Source organism: Lathamus discolor, chromosome 14, assembly GCF_037157495.1.
Source record: "Lathamus discolor isolate bLatDis1 chromosome 14, bLatDis1.hap1, whole genome shotgun sequence".
Classification (NCBI taxonomy): Eukaryota; Metazoa; Chordata; class Aves; order Psittaciformes; family Psittacidae; genus Lathamus; species Lathamus discolor.
This window is the reverse complement of record NC_088897.1, coordinates 1,959,327-1,975,404: the sequence shown is the minus strand read 5'-3', so window position 1 is coordinate 1,975,404 and position 16,078 is coordinate 1,959,327. Positions and strand designations below refer to the sequence as shown.

The following is a 16,078-nucleotide window of genomic DNA, read 5'->3' as shown; positions in this document are numbered from 1 at the left end:
CTAAATTTCTGCCAGAGTTTGTTTCTCCAGCTCTAACATGAATACAGGAGTCAGTCATCACTTTCACCAAGTATTGGTAGATCATTACTTTCATGTGTAAAAAGCAACCTGAAATTCCAGAAAAAATATAGAGAAACAAATACTACTCATAAAAGCTCCTTAAATTCCAGACAGGGAAATTTAAATTATATTATTTGTTCTATTTCTACCAGAAATTTATTTTCAACATTGTGTAGGGAAGCTCTGCCTAACAGGACAAGCTAAAGGAAAACACTGCTCGGTGCTTGCATTAGGGTCCCAACATAATCATCACAAACTGCCTCAGGTAGGGTTCTCAACTTCTGCTTCCTGTGGCAGAGGTTAGACCCTCCACTTTTTCCTGTTTCCACAGACTGAGGCAAAAAAGTGGTGATTTACCATTCCTACAATGAAAAAGAACATTTACCTATATTTTATTAAAGTGAACAAAATTCAAAGTGAACAGAAATGAACAAAAGTGCTATTTCTGTCCTTAACATCTCCTTGTATCTAAACCCTTTAAAGTAACATACAATTTACTACCTGAATTACATTAATAACGGGCTTTCCGGAAAAATAAAACTATTTACAAAGCAAAAGAATTTGGGATAACTATCAAGGACATTTTCAGGCAAACAGGTAACAAAGAATGGGCAGGATGAGTGCTGAAAATGAGGTACTGAACCAGACAGAGCCATCCAAGAAACAGGGCTTCTGATTCTTAAAACTGAAAGAGAACATTGCACTGGAAAATACATTTATAAGTGTAACCAAACTGACATCCAGTGTACATGCCTAAATTCAAGCTCCATCAGATCATCTGCATAGATAGTACTCAACATTCAGAGCATTGCCATCAGCCTTCCAGACACTGAAAAACTTTATTTTTCACTTAATCCGAAGTTGAAACTCCAATTCATAAAACCCTCAAAAAATTTGCTTAACTCATAATGGTTAATTTAGTGATGTATGTGACACGTAGATTAATCAGATCTTGATAGCTTTGAACAATTTCTTTAAAAGCTGTGGGGTTTTTTAGAGATAGAGCAACTTCCTCACAACAGTCTCTGAAAATCAGGTTTGAAATGTAAATGTGCAGGTAAGCCATATTCTGTATGATGATAAAAGAAAAATACCTTGTTTTCCCTGGACTAATATGCTTATGCTTACACTATTCTGTGTTTTCAACATATTAATCTCAGACTTTCAGGCAACCCGATCCAGAATAGTAAAAGTGGAATGAAAAAGGGCATCAGTAGAAAAATATTGGCAATGTGATTTAAAAATATCATCCTTCAATTGTCTGCAATTTATATTTATCAATATTTTTGCTAGGATCATGGAAGTGTTCCCACAAAGAAAAAAGACCACTCACTGTGTTTAGCTAAATGACCTTTCAGTGAAACATAAGGGCAGTGAGAGGGGGAGGGTACAAGAGCTGTCCAGCAATCTCTTTCCTTCCTTATTAAATGTTATTACAAATTCTCTCTATGCTTTCAATTCAGATTACTATTCTCATATAAAGCTTTCATAAATATTTCTTAGGTTTGGATACCTAAGATCAACCATCACATACTGTTCAACATCATACACCGGAGTAAAAAGAATAATGACAATACTCCTGTTTCAATTCTTCAATAAATTGAATGCAAAGTTTCTTTTCAGATCATTAACTATGCATATAAGTGCAGTGTCTTGAGCCAGGTGAAGTAAATGTATAGTCAGTAACCTGCTTTACCAGTGACTGTACATTACCTGGTCTCATGTGGTCACCTAATGGTTACTGTCAGTAATTGCATCGATAACTGTAATTATAGACACCCAGTAAAGAAAAACCCATCACTTTGCAGCCTCATCAGTTAAACAAAACTATTATAAAGACTTCAGAGAAAAACAAAAAAAAAAAAAGAAAAATAAAGGAAATTATTTCTTTCTCTTTTTTAAATTTTTCTTATTTTCCTCTTAAGGAACCTTTGAGATGAGGGAAATGGTTGAATCTGTTATTTCCATTCGCTGGGGGGGTTGTTCATTTGGTAGGATTTTGTGTGTTTGGGGGGTTTTTGAGAGGTTTTTGTTTTCTTTGTTCAGAGGATTTTTTAAAATCATAAATGATGGTTCCAAATGAAAAAAGTCACACTCTTGCAAGCATTACAAGACAAATGGGTATGAATTACAGAATCATATTGCAGGTTTATATTCCTGTTCCACAGAGCTGACCATAAATAACAGTAAGAAAGAACTGAGAGAAGAAAGCAGAACCACTGTGAGGTACAGATTAACCATACTTAGATATCTGTTGTCAGTGAAATTAGATATGACATAATTTGAAATTGAGAAATTAGATTCCTTTCAGACAATGCCAGTGAGCGATTCCCCTGACTCAAGGAAAATACACCAGAATCTCCAATGAAGTGAAATGGAACAAGAAACAAGGAAGTAAGAAATTAACTGGATGAATACAGCATTCAAGTAGCACACAGAGAACATGCTAAGGCATTCTTGCTGTCGAGTTACACACATAGATTTTCCTTTCCTGATGTGCGTTACAAAGATCAGGTTGGGGGATTTTTATAATAGTTTCAAAACGTTCAGGGAAACAATTAAAAAAACCCTGCAGATCAATCTGGCTTGTTTTGTAAAACTGAAAAAATTGTACCCATTCACTAAGATCCAGACACCTGCTGAAAACAAATATAGACACGGGTTTTCATAAAAACAAACTTGTACACCAGCCTATAGGAAATTCAAGACCTGACAATAAAATGTCATCACAATGTGTTATTACATTTATTTTATAAACATTGATATATGTTGATGCATAAAGCAAGAGATTACACAGTACATTTTCAAGCAAAATGTGTGTGGTTTCAAAGGAAGAATACAAATTAAGATTTCCTTACCTTATAGGATGGCAAAAAGCACAAAATTCCTTGGGCTACTGTTTGACAAACTGAAAGCAGAAGTGCTCCCACCTCATCCTGGAACTCAAAGGTCTCTGTATGCTGGAACGTGGCACACAGCTTCCGACCGTTAGGGCCCACTCCAATGGTGCCAATCCAAACCTGGTGTAGTTCATATTTAAAAAGTTAATTCTAAAATACGCAGCACGAACTGTATTAAATTACTTGAGGTTAACAAATGAAATATCAATTTTGAGGGGAAATATTGAGATATTAGATTTCTAAACAAATTAATTCCAGTACTTAAAAACAGAAGAGAAAGTGCAATAACTGCTAAGATGGCTGTTTACCAGTACAGCACAACATCAACTTTTCCAGGAACACATTTAAAATTGCCCCTTTTTCCATTTGAAAATGTACTATATAGTTGCATTAATCCAAGCAATAGTTCTGTACATTCCTTTTTACACTTATAGAACGGGTTTGTCATCAACAGTTACTATTTCTCATCCAATGGCCATCATTACACCTAAGGAGAGGGAACCACAATGCAACAGTTTACCTGTGAGTTCCGAATAATGTGATTTGCCTCCAACTGAATAGAAAACTTCACACCAAGCTCTGAAGAAAAGGAATCCATTGGAGACAGTGTACCAGATGTCAGAACAATTGTTCTCACATCATTTAAGTCAGAAAAAGCCTAGGATGGACAAAGAAAACGAGGAACTCAAAGTGATTGCACTGATTACTTATATGCATTTGTTATGACTAAAATTACTAAAGGTCTTCTACTTCACACCCAGCTTACCACAGCAGGATTCAAGCACCAAAAATTAAGCATGTGGACTACAGTTTTCTGCCGCAAATTCTTTTTACGCCTGGGCCGTGCAAAGAAGGCACTTGTATCTGAAGCATCGAGTTGGTTTTCATTCACCCAGGTGTAAGTTTGTTGTAAAGCAACTCTGTAGTCATCCGCAAACCTACAGAGAGATACAATAATATGAAAAAATCCTACAAGAAAGAATTGAAAGTGTAAGCATTAAGCTCATACAAAGCAAAATCTGTGTTGCTACAAGGCATTTACAATTAAGTATAAAAAAGAATTTCATACTTTCTAAAAAAACAGTGAAACTTTATAATAATTCATATTTTAAAATAAGATGTAATCCAGAAGCAGCTCAGAAGCCAAACACCATAACTGAGGGGTTCACAAACAAAAGAGGTGTTTTGTCAAAGCAGCTGAATTCGCCACCACCACACTGCTCATGCTACGGACTTTAACTGACCTGCTCTTATCTTTAAAAAGATATAAGAGAACCATGAATAACCCCTTCAGCACCATCTGAGTGGCAGGGCTCACAATTGGTATCTCAATCAGTTCCTCTTTACCGAACATTGATACTTTTTCTTCTTTTTCCAGGACAACAGCTAAATGTTTCTATGAGAGGCAAACAAATTCCACATTAATAACATTCTAAGTACCTTCTCAAAACCAAAGCTAATACAGATACAAGAGTTCCAGCACATTGCTTTAAAAGTTCACCTAAAACACCCATATAGTCAGACTGAAGACAGAATTGGAAGGGAAAAGTAACAACATCTTTAAAGTGTTTGGCTTATACAGAAGGGAGGGATAAAATTGAAAATAGGGTAAACACATTTCAATAGTCAAGAAAAATGCAGATGGACAAAATAGACAAAACTATTACTGACTCAATGCTGCAATTTAAATAATTGCACATTATCAGTTATATCCTTTAAAACATTGGTTCTTCATAAATCCCAGTAGCTCAAGTGGAATATTCATGGTTTTCATCAGGCATCCTCTTTACACTGTTTTTTAGTATTGCAATAAATTAAAAGACCTGTTAGCATTTAAACTCATTTACATTTTAAGATGTTTAACAACATCAATATTGTGCACTCTGGTACTCAGTTATATAGCATACAACATTACCTGTAAAATGGGAAAAGTAGTATCAGTTATTCCCATTTTGTGCAAAATGCTAAGCATTTCTTTTCCGCTCCAAACCTTAAAAGCAGTTTCATACCCTCTTTCGACCAGCTGACTAGAGCTCTCCTTTAACCAGCTGTAAAAAGAAAATCAGAAATAACTTCAGCATTAATTTTAGATATTTAGAGATACTTTACATGTACAAACCAAAGCTCAAAAATTGCACCAGACTTCTATGATGTTGATGGTGAATATTTTATTACATCTAAGTACAGAGAATCTGCTTTCCTATATGTCTCTTTGTCACTGTTGAACTAACTTCTAGGGAACTGCTCATGATGCAGCTCATTGAAGGCGAGAAGAAAATTTGTCCCTATAGCATTCTATTTTATCATCACATAATATCTTCACAATAAAGAAAAAGGATTAAAATACACAATATAACATGTCAGGCTCATTTAAGAAAGATTTCTGCTGTACTTTCCAAGCCACTCATTTTTACTCTAGCTGATGCTAGTTCACCACGGGGCAATAAAAAGTGCAGGTCTATCTGCAGGTATTTCTAACTGCTACAATTTGAAAATGAAGCAGAATTACAGCTGTATGTACAATGCAAAACATGATAGGACTTTCTGAAAACCTGATCTAAATATGTAGATTGCCTCATTTGTGGCACAGATAATATTTTTTCTAACTGAATGTGTCCTCTATCATCCCTGCAGTACTATGAGACCTTCTCTCTGTCTAGAGAGCAGGCAGGCTTCCTCCTTGTCAGGAAATGCCGAAGCTGTCCATTTCATCAACCAACAGGAGGCATCAGAAAGACAGCTGTCATTTCTATAACAGTTCAAAGTATTTACCTGTAAAAATAGTTATTCATTATCAACAAAAGCAACAAGGCTCAGTGACTGTTTCAGTGCCAGATTTCCTGTCATGTCTCTGCAAATAATCTGATCAATGGAACAATTAAAAAAAAAAAACCAAACCTTTCCTTTTGCCAGGTTAAACGGAAACAAACCCCCATAAATACTACCAGAACAATCACTTCTTTGACTATAATTTGCTTTTTCTTATTAAGCTATGATGATCACTAACACAGGCAGGACTTGACCATTTCCTCAAACACAGGATCAGAAAGATCTGGAACTAAAATTAGAAAACTGCCACTGTGACAGAATGACACAGATTTACAACGGATAAAACATGTCTGCAAATATAAAACTTCTGTCTACCTGTTAAGAACTTCAAAAACCATCACATACTTTTTAAATGGTCACTCTATAAATGCAAACACAAACTTAACACAGTAACCTTCCTAATATTAAAATATCATCAAAAAAAGCAAATCCCAGAATAATTTCCATCCAATTAAATCTACTGTCAAAGCATTTACTTGAAATAGCTCTTAATTTATTTTTAGAATACAGCAGTAAACATGAATAAAATTAACCTGATTCCCAAAAAGATATCTATGGGTTTGAAGCGAAGCATGCAGTATTTTCAGGAAAAGATATGACAAATGTTACAAATGTGCCTTCAATTCAAGAAAGTGCATTTGCTCCTTCTCTCCCTACCAAAAAAATCCCATTGCTGACACAGCCTACTCCACTGAACAACATAATTTGTCCTGGTAAATCTGCATCTCATCAGAAAAGCTTGACAGTATGCCTCCAATGGTACACCTTCAAATTTCTCAGAATAGTCATTTTAGCAGCTCTGTGGCACTAAGCCCATGCTTAAGTGCTTTCTAGAATGAAGGTCCAGGATCTTTATAACTGAAATGAGTTTTTTCTATTTACCCATGCATGTGGCAAAGCCACCTCACCCTGCATTTTACCAATTACTGGCTATTCACACCCAGTCTTCTGCTTTCCATGCTATTGGAAAATTTGCCATGACAATCATCCTTAGTTTTTCTGATAAGGTTAAAAAGCTTGAGGCAGTCAAATCTCCAGCCATGCTATTCTTATCTTTTACTAAAATTTAACATTTCAAGTATCTAAGGTAGGAGAATCAGCTTCTGTGACACATAAACATTAACTCTCAGAAGGGAGACTTGCTGTAGTGTACTATGAAGTCTATTTCATCAGCCACTAATGCAACAAAATGACAATCTTGACATGCACTTAATCAGAGTTCAGTTCACTTCAAAGCCACTTGTATCATTATTCACTTTTATTCTGCTGAGTTTGCTGCTCCAGGTTTCATCAGCAGAGTTTCTGAACTCTTTCAGTCCCTGGATCCCTCACATGAAAAATTCAAAAATTAAGGGCTACAGAGTTAAATTCCAAATTCTTTAGTGGTGATAAATTCTTCTGATTTTGTTTCAACTTCCTCATGTTCCCACTCCATGCATAAGACTTTTGCCTTCACCCCTTATTTCTTGTCCTCTTTCCTGAGCTTCTGACCCCGGCCATTTGCTTTTGTTCCATCCCATCTCATGATCTTTAACTTCTGCTCAGGTCTTCTGCTTCCTGTTCTATTTCCATAGTTTCTGAAGGCTACCTTTTTTTTCCACTCTTACTACCTTTTCCTCTGTGGGTGCAGAAAGAAGCAAAAATGAGAACATCTGGGTTTTGAGCTTCTTTCTGCCTTACTGATCAACTCCTGCTTTCAAAACCACTCCCTCAATCATCCACATTTCTCCATCTGCTGGACTCCTCTATCCTTGTGTTTCAACAAAACAGGTACTAAGAGATTCAGCATATCCTTGGTTTCAATTTCAGTACAAAAGCAAATCATTAAAACCACATTCTACTGATACAGTCCAGGAACGACCAGTAATCCTGTGTGGACAACTTCTTCATGAGAATAATCAGAAATTCAAAAGGGAAAGATCGTGCATGCTTTGTTCAAAGAGGTTGCTACCTGAATTCTCTACAGACTTTAGTCTCTTCTGAGAATTTGCATGTACCTAAGTTTTACTTTTTTCAAGTTGTTTCACAGGGAAAACAAAGGGCATGACTGATAAATTCACTTTCACCTATGAAGAACCCATTCCAAATAGATTCCAGTCTGGTTCCACGAACAGATTCCAGCCTGCTCCAAACACCTCCTGCCCAAGGCTCTGAAAGTATTTTATAAATGTAAACTACATAATGCTTTGACAAAATAATGCTGTTACTATTTGTTGTGTAAGCTAACAGAAACATGTGAAAGAGAAAAATTATTTATCTCAGGTAAAGTTTTCATACAGAACTTCCTAAGTTAGGACAGTAACCCCCATAAAGATCAGTGAATCATTCAAGAGGAAACATACTTTTCAAACAGGATTTCAGTGTTTGTCTTTGAGTAAGATGAATGGGTTTTTTTAGCTATATCAAAACCCTCTGAATTCCTCAAATGAACAAAAACTGGGTGACTCCATAGTTTGAAGTATACCTCAGTTGCAAAATAGCAACCAGTAAATTGCATCAGCAAAAGGAACCTAATTGTAACTTTAAAAACTGCTAATTGATGTAACAAAATTAGAAAGAGTTGCCTTACTTTGTCAGAGAGCAGCACACAGCGTGTAGCTGTTCATGATCCTTCTGTCTGATGTTGTTGTTGACCATGAAGTCTAGCTCTTCTTGAGCAGCTTTTAGTTGACTTTCTGTAACACCAAAGCTCACTGATTCTCGAGCACAGTCCTCAATATTATGGGCTTCATCTAAAATGACTACTTGGCCTTTTAGGTTAATTTCCATCTAAAAAGAAAATCATGATCTAGTAAAACAAAGTGAAAAACAGGATGCTGTTAAAAAAGTCTGGATTAATATAATCTGAACCTACCACATTCTCCATAAACCAAACAACTGGGAAGTTTGCAAGGGTTTACCTTCCATTGATTAAAAAAACCAAACCGACAAGCCCCAAACTGATCAGACAGAGTATGGGACCAGTGGAAGCATTCCTTGGAATACAGAAATGCCTATTCTGGGAAAAAAAAAAAAAAAAAGAAAAAAAAAAGAAGAGAGAGAGGAAAAATACCTTAACTCAGGAGTTATTCTGTAGATAGTATTTTGGATATAAATCAGATTTCAGTTGGCCGTTATGTTTTTAACCTCCCTTTAACTTCAGTTATTGCAATCTCTTCCTTACAAATATACTTACACTCTCCCGTATCTGTGGGTCCAGAAGATAATTATACGGACAAAATACAATATCTGCGCCCACCATGAGTTCTCTGGCTGCAAAATACGCACAGGCACGAAGCTTCTTTCCCAGGCTCACTAGATCTTCAATGTCCCAAGCCTGATACACTCTGTGTGCCGACTGTAGTGCATGGTGTTCACTGAGTTTATGAACACCATGATAGTAAAGACAGGACTTGCCCTAAAGGCAAAGAAGGTAGATAGTCCATGGTTACAAAATACTAATGAAAATCAAGTAAGATTAAATCCCCTAAATTGTTATGTGCATGTGACTTCATTTTCTGGACACATTCCTAACAGCTACTTTTTTATGTCAGACACTAATGACAAACTCATCATGTCAGACAGAAAACCAGCAAATTCATGTTCCTAAAATAAAGGACACTTCCTTCTTCTTCATCCATAAAAGCAAAGACAATTTAAGCCTTGTTAAGAACATTAACCTTACAGTCATAAATACTATTCTTATTTGTTTAATTTTTTTTCGGTACTGATACTGTGCATCACATTTTCTAACAGTATTTAAGCTGAATTACCAGGAGGCATCTAAGAAACATAGTGTAAAGAAGTAAACTATGTTACTCATTCTAACTGTTCAACTACATTTTAGCATGTTTGACAGAGTGTTCATTTTCTCAAATGAAATTACTCACATGTTTTCCTTCCAGCAACTCTACACACATTTCATTCCTGTTACTACCACTATTAGATACCGTTGGATGAATACAGGTATAATCCCGGCTAGAAAGAATTGTCATGGGGACACTGGAATATGCTGTTCTCTTCAACTCTCTGGTGATCTGGGATATTTGCTTGTGTGTTCGTGTTCCAAAAAATATTTTGGGAATGAAAGGCTGATCTCCATTTTCTTTCTTCTTCCTGTTACTAGCATCTTTATCAGTTTCTTTTCCAGAAGAACAGGAACACTCAGTACAAGGGCCAGAAGACTGCAACCCAAGACAAAAAAAAGATTAACAAAATCCCACTGTAAGATGAACATAATAAATCTGTTTATGATCTATTTAGAAAATGCCCTCTAGGATAGTTTAAGTTAGTCACTCAAATCACCAAGGTGGCCTATCAACCTGCAGAAAGTTTAGAAATGCTAAAGCACAGACACCATGTCCTCATGCCTGAAAAATCTTAAAAAACTTCTGGCAGTCATTAGATACAACTTTATCATAACCCAATTGCAGAAAGAGTTATTATTCTACTTAAGTATGTACACAGGCAAACAAACTTCTTGTATTTGAGCTTCACCATAAGGACACTTCTGTTACAGAACAAGAAGTGTTCAGCACCTTCAGTGAAGACAACCTTGGGACCAGACACCCAAATTAAAATCCTTAGAACATTTTTACCTTAAAGCAAACAGAAAAAATCTAGACAGTTTAATGAAATCTGCAGATAAAACAGACTATGTCACACAGTATCTATTAGAAACATGTTTGCCATGCCATAATGGCAAAGGTCATCTAGTAAGTATGAGAATTAAAGACACATAGGGAATAATTCTAAACAGAACCTAGTCCTGTAAAATATTTGTTAAAAGTAATTTTTTCTTCCTGAGAAGCACTCTCTCTCATAATGTAAAGTACTGGAAAGACTGCCATGAAATTGTAGTAATTAGTGTGAAGAGACTAGCAGAAAAGAAGTAACTTGTGAGTAACCATGTCCACACATATCCCATAAAAAATAAAGAATTCTTCCAGTGTAAAAGCGTTTTTATTTCATTTTCAGGTGACAGTGCAAGTAACAACATGCAGTTGCCCACTCAAATACTCCTCCCTCCCCTTTTAATTGTAATCAGTAAGATTATCCATTATAAACAAATGCCAAATCATGCTGTGTGTTACACCACAACTCTGGAGATCAAGCTGTGTTTTAGCCTCCACTCTGAGGAAAAGCAAGTTCGTATTACCCTTCGTCCCTCTCAGCCTTGTCCGCCATTAAATATTACAATACATGATAGAATGCATGTAAATGTAAGCCTTCTGGAGCTGTCACTCACTGGGAAAAAAGGTTCACTGATGTGCCAAGTAAACAGGCCCTCAAAGCAGATAAAGTTACACCCATGCTGGAATTGTTACATTCGCCTCTCAGGTTGCCAGTAACAGCAGATTTCATTACCGTGTGCTGCCACATTAAATAGCCAGTTCCAAATATCCTGCCTTCTATATTGAATAATTACTTATTCACTGAAAGGATAAAAAGAAGAGTTATGAATAGGGCTCTTGTCAACAGCGAAGCAGGAAACAGCTGACATATGGTATATGTTACATATGTGGCAATACCCAACTGTGTTTGCACTCACACAGAAAACTGCAATGCAAATTGTACCTTAATAATTCTACCTACATTCTATTTTGCTCTTTGAAATAATGAAAACACTGCTAGCATGCTAACAATTAATATAACTGAAGCAGTTACTGTGTAGGGCCTTTAAGAACATGCTCATCTTTTGATTTTAATTCAAGTCAGACTGTGTTTCAAAGTTAAAAGAAATACACAGAATTCCAACATGATACCATACCTCTAATACACCACTGCTCAGCCTGACATTTAGTTTGCCAAATAAAAGTAATAGAAAATTATTAGGACCAATCAGGCAGCTATTTTGCAAAAGTTTTTCTAACAAAAGGAAAATGGAGTTCAAATAAATATATACATGAGTATGAACTGAAAGCTCTTCTATGATGGGTTTAAAAAAAAAAAACACAAAACAAACAACCAGATGTATTTCATTTTTATTAAAAGAATTAAGTATTCTTATGTGTAAGGCTTCTAAATGACAGTGGTTTACAGGTGGCCTTTAAAGTTTTTTTTAAAAGGTGTGAAATTGGCATAATACTGGCTTTAAGCAGCACTTTAGCCCATGTTCCAGTTTTCAAATGTTACCTTTCGCTTTGAAAAGCAAATTTTATTTTGAAGAAATCAACATTGCAAAAGCTGCAAACTCAGGCTCATTTATAGTAACTCATAAGAGTATACATAAATATCTGAAAGCCACAAACACCATTAGCCAGATATATGTAAATACATAAATAAAACCTTTTTAGAAGGAGCTTTATAACGAAGAAAAACTTGAAGAAACTGGTTAAAACAGTTTAAAAGTTGAGCTCTTCCTGCTATTTGCACATTATTCAAACATGTCAATTTGCACTTTTATGCTTTAGAAAATGGTGTGGCCATCTTTAAATTTATTGAAACTAAACTGTCTTAATTCTGTATGTCTACAAAAAGAATTTACTGTTAATATCACACTCCAAAATCTAATGTGGCGTTATTCTCCCATTACTACAGCAAAAGGAAAGAAAATAGTCTCCAGCTGAACAAAGTGGTAACTCCAATATGGCAGTTTCCATAGCAGTGTTGCCTCTTAAAGTACAAATTTTTAGAGACACAACAAAGAGAACGCTGGTTAAATTATAATAAAATTAGACAAAGTTTCTATTTATTAGGAAAGAATTGGAAGTGGGGAGCCAAGTATAAGTATGTAAAACATAAAAATATTAAGACAACAAAAAACTACTTTATAACACCCTCTGGCTTCAGAACTAAACATATTTTCAGCTGTTCATATTTGGGGTCTAGATTTTCAGTTGAGAGAGAGAGAGTGTGTGTGTGTGTGGGGGGAAGATACTTCTCTGCTTTCTGCAGTTTAATCAGAAACACCCAGTAACAGATGCTGTTAGAGATCAGACACCAGACTGTACGGACCTTAGGCTAATCTAACTTGGTTTTACTTCTGTCAGGGGCTAGATAAAACAGCCTATCACATCAATATTTATATGGCAAAAACGTGGAAGTCTGATTTAAAAAGGAATCATCAAGTCCACCAACCTGTCCTACGTGTAAAATAGAGCTAAACAAACACTGAGGCTATGATCTTTGAAACACAAAGAGGTAAGAGGAGTTCTTCGTATCTTCATCTACATTTCCTGGTTACAAAGCCATCTGAATGATACAGCAGTGAATACCTCTTGTGTGAAATATCACACAAGCACAATCTAGTAAGATATCAGCAGTGACATTACCAGAGCTTTTCAGCTATTCCTTTATAAGCTCTCAAAAAGCACAGTATTCTGCTGGTGCTGCAGCCTCTTCATTAAAGTACACAAAGCAGCTGTTTATCCTCTCACAGTAACCAGCAGGTGAACCCAGTTCAATATTTATCACAGGCTTTCACAGATCACTGCTAACCAAGCAAACGTTTTAATTAAGCTGGAACTTGCTTCAAAGAGCTCATTCAAAATGTCAGTCAGCAGAAAAAGGATCAGATACGGTGTCAGGTGAGAGCATGTAATACAAATCCACAACTTTCTTCATCCCATCGTGGTAAATTAGCCTATTCTGAAGTCCAGACCCTGATTGTAACAGGCTGCCAGTCTCCTGGAATGTGTAACAGAAGTCACTCAAACTCCTTTGTGAAGGTTGTAAGCAATATGTTAAACTGCAATGGGCTAGCACATTAAGACAGATTCTTTTCACAGCTGTTTTTTGATACCCCAAGTGTTTGTTACACTACTCTCCATTTACTGTTTACTTTTTTTACCTGGTATAAATGGGGGTTCCTCAACCCAGCTGCCCCAGTTTCTCAGACTGCACGCTTTGACAGAATTAATCAAGAGAGTACCTTAAGGGTATAATTTCCCATCTAAACTCACACTAGAACTGCCCTCTCTTCCAAGGATTAACAGCAGAAGGATAAAAATGGATTCCCAGGCTGTGGACTGAAAGCAGCTAAAAACAGTCAGTCACCTCAGGCAGAAGATCCTCACCCACTGGGCTCTACATTGCTGTTCATCTGATGCAGCAGCACTGGAAGTGCCTCTCATGCTCTTACAACCAACCCATTCTCTCTCTTGGGCTATAAAAAAGAGCTTGACAAGAAACTAAATTTGCTTTAAGCACAGGATTGACTACAGTAAAACACAAGCTATACAAATCAGGATTATTTCATTGATTAAGAAAATATTTTTATTGCATTATTGCATCATCCTAAATATATAGTCCATTATGGTAAGTGCTGAACATCACCTCAGCTGACTTTGTTTCATAAGCTACACTAGAAAACTAACCTACCAGCCTATGTCGCGATGCTCTTCATGTCTTAATGTAGTTAAGCCACAGAACTACTAATGATAAATAGGGCCTTACTTTCTGCAATTGTTTCTTGACAATTGTTTCAGCTCTCAGTCTTCTGAGGATCACTGCAGGTAAATAATACCTTACTATTTAATTCTTAAAAATAATTTCTTCTTTTTCTTTTATGTCTTCTTAGGTTACTTCTCTCTAAAAGAAGTACTAAACAGCATAGTATTTGAACTTTGAATAGTACACCATACTGGCTATCTGCAAACTCAGACCCATGGAGAGCACATTATAACGGAAACGGGTATAGCACAGGTACTGTTACAAAAATTTTCTCAGAAAATCAGAATATGGTTCAATATTTTATAACAGTTAGTTGATCTATACCCAAAGTTTTCAGTTTACTTCACTACATGAACTTTCTAGAAGTTGTAAATAAAGTTTTTCAGATACCCACACCAAAGTACCAAAGCACCAAAGCAAATTTTACAATGAAGGAAGAAAGGTCTTTTTATTTGAAAATCAACAGCACACTCTGCTGGCCTTTGTACTTCAAACCAGCAACTGAAGTTCAGTGGCACAAAGCATTTCAAATCCTACTCAAAAAATCTACAGAGCTTTCCAAAACTGGCAAAATTTAGTTCCCATCAAATGACCTAGAACACAGATTCACTTTTGTCAAGAAAAGATTTAACTCCCAGTGTCTTAAAGGAATACCAAAGCTTTTGGCTTCCTTTGTTTTCACAAGTGTATAGCATACTGGAAAAGAGCTCCTGAAGTTAAAACACACACTGATTAAAACAGAACCTAATTTAGGACATACAAAGAGCCGAGTGCTGTTGTAAGATGTGGAAACTGAAATTACCAAACATACATAAAACCCCCTGTACTTAGAAGCCAAGCTACCTACAGATGGGTATTATCATAAAGCAACCTAAAAATAAGAAATATATATTGGAAAGGGAGAACATTCTTTGCCTTTTGAAAGAAGAAACTAAATTTCTGTACCGATGAAACAAAGACGAGACCTCATTCCTGTCTTCTATTTGTATCAAACATACAATTTCATGGTATCATGGCATGCTCCTACATTTTAATATAGACAAAAACTATTCTATCATTCTATTCTATGATTCTATTCTATGCCACAGCCTTTGATAAACACTCATAGGAACTACATTACTAATGTAATTTGGCACCTGACATCTCTCTACTGCCTCAGATTTCTTCCACTGGTTTTGCTTCAACGAACTTTTATGTAAAATCAGTGAGATTCAAATACCAAGAAATGCAGAAAATGCTTAGCAGAAAGCTGGAAAAACTAGTTTCTGCTATGGAAAGTGGTAACTAAACAAAAAACAGGAAAAAAAAAGAAAAAACCAAACCCAAACCACAACTCTATCACAATTAACACACAGGATTTTATTTCTTAATCATGTGCAGTATTTATTACTCATTTTTTGTTATAATATATTGTAATGACCAGCTCAAACTTTCTCCAGCTTAAAGGCACATTTATTAATATTAAATGCTGTCTTTTATTTACTACATATGCCACAAAATAACAAATAGGAAGTTGAACAAAATCTACACTCCTGATGTCACTCAATTTCTATGGTCCTAATTTCAAGTTCTTCCACGATATCATAAATCTACTATAAGTAGAAATATAACAAACAGATTTACAGCTGCTTTACAATTGCTGTCACATATGGAAAGTTCACAGGCAGAATTGCTAGGCCAGATTCTGTGCTACTGGAGAGCCATGGTGCAAAAGAGTTCAATCGCTGTTTAGAAGAACAACTTTCACAGAAATAATTCACACTTTGCAAACCACATTGGTTAAACAGCACCATTAGGAGCAAAAGCCACTGCAGTTCTTGCCAGCAATAGCGACAAAGTTCACTATTACTCTAAAGCAACTTACATACTTGGAAACCTTTCCATTAGGCTGTAATGCAGCCAGAGGTACAGTGTTT

General features: G+C 35.9%; 1 protein-coding gene across 11 annotated transcripts in view; it reads right to left on the bottom strand.

Moving 5' to 3' along the window:
* BRIP1 (BRCA1 interacting helicase 1) overlaps window positions 1-16,078 on the bottom strand; it is a 115,660-nt gene that overhangs the window by 94,799 nt on the left and 4,783 nt on the right. For all 11 annotated transcript variants that reach the window (XM_065694577.1, XM_065694578.1, XM_065694572.1 and 8 more), the window contains 8 exons: window positions 9,659-9,952; window positions 8,965-9,186; window positions 8,359-8,558; window positions 4,876-5,008; window positions 4,205-4,356; window positions 3,727-3,898; window positions 3,481-3,618; window positions 2,919-3,080 (listed from right to left, as the gene is read on the bottom strand). In XM_065694577.1, coding sequence (XP_065550649.1) covers window positions 2,919-3,080; window positions 3,481-3,618; window positions 3,727-3,898; window positions 4,205-4,356; window positions 4,876-5,008; window positions 8,359-8,558; window positions 8,965-9,186; window positions 9,659-9,952 — 1,473 coding nt within the window. The remainder of the gene's footprint in view (window positions 1-2,918; window positions 3,081-3,480; window positions 3,619-3,726; window positions 3,899-4,204; window positions 4,357-4,875; window positions 5,009-8,358; window positions 8,559-8,964; window positions 9,187-9,658; window positions 9,953-16,078) is intronic.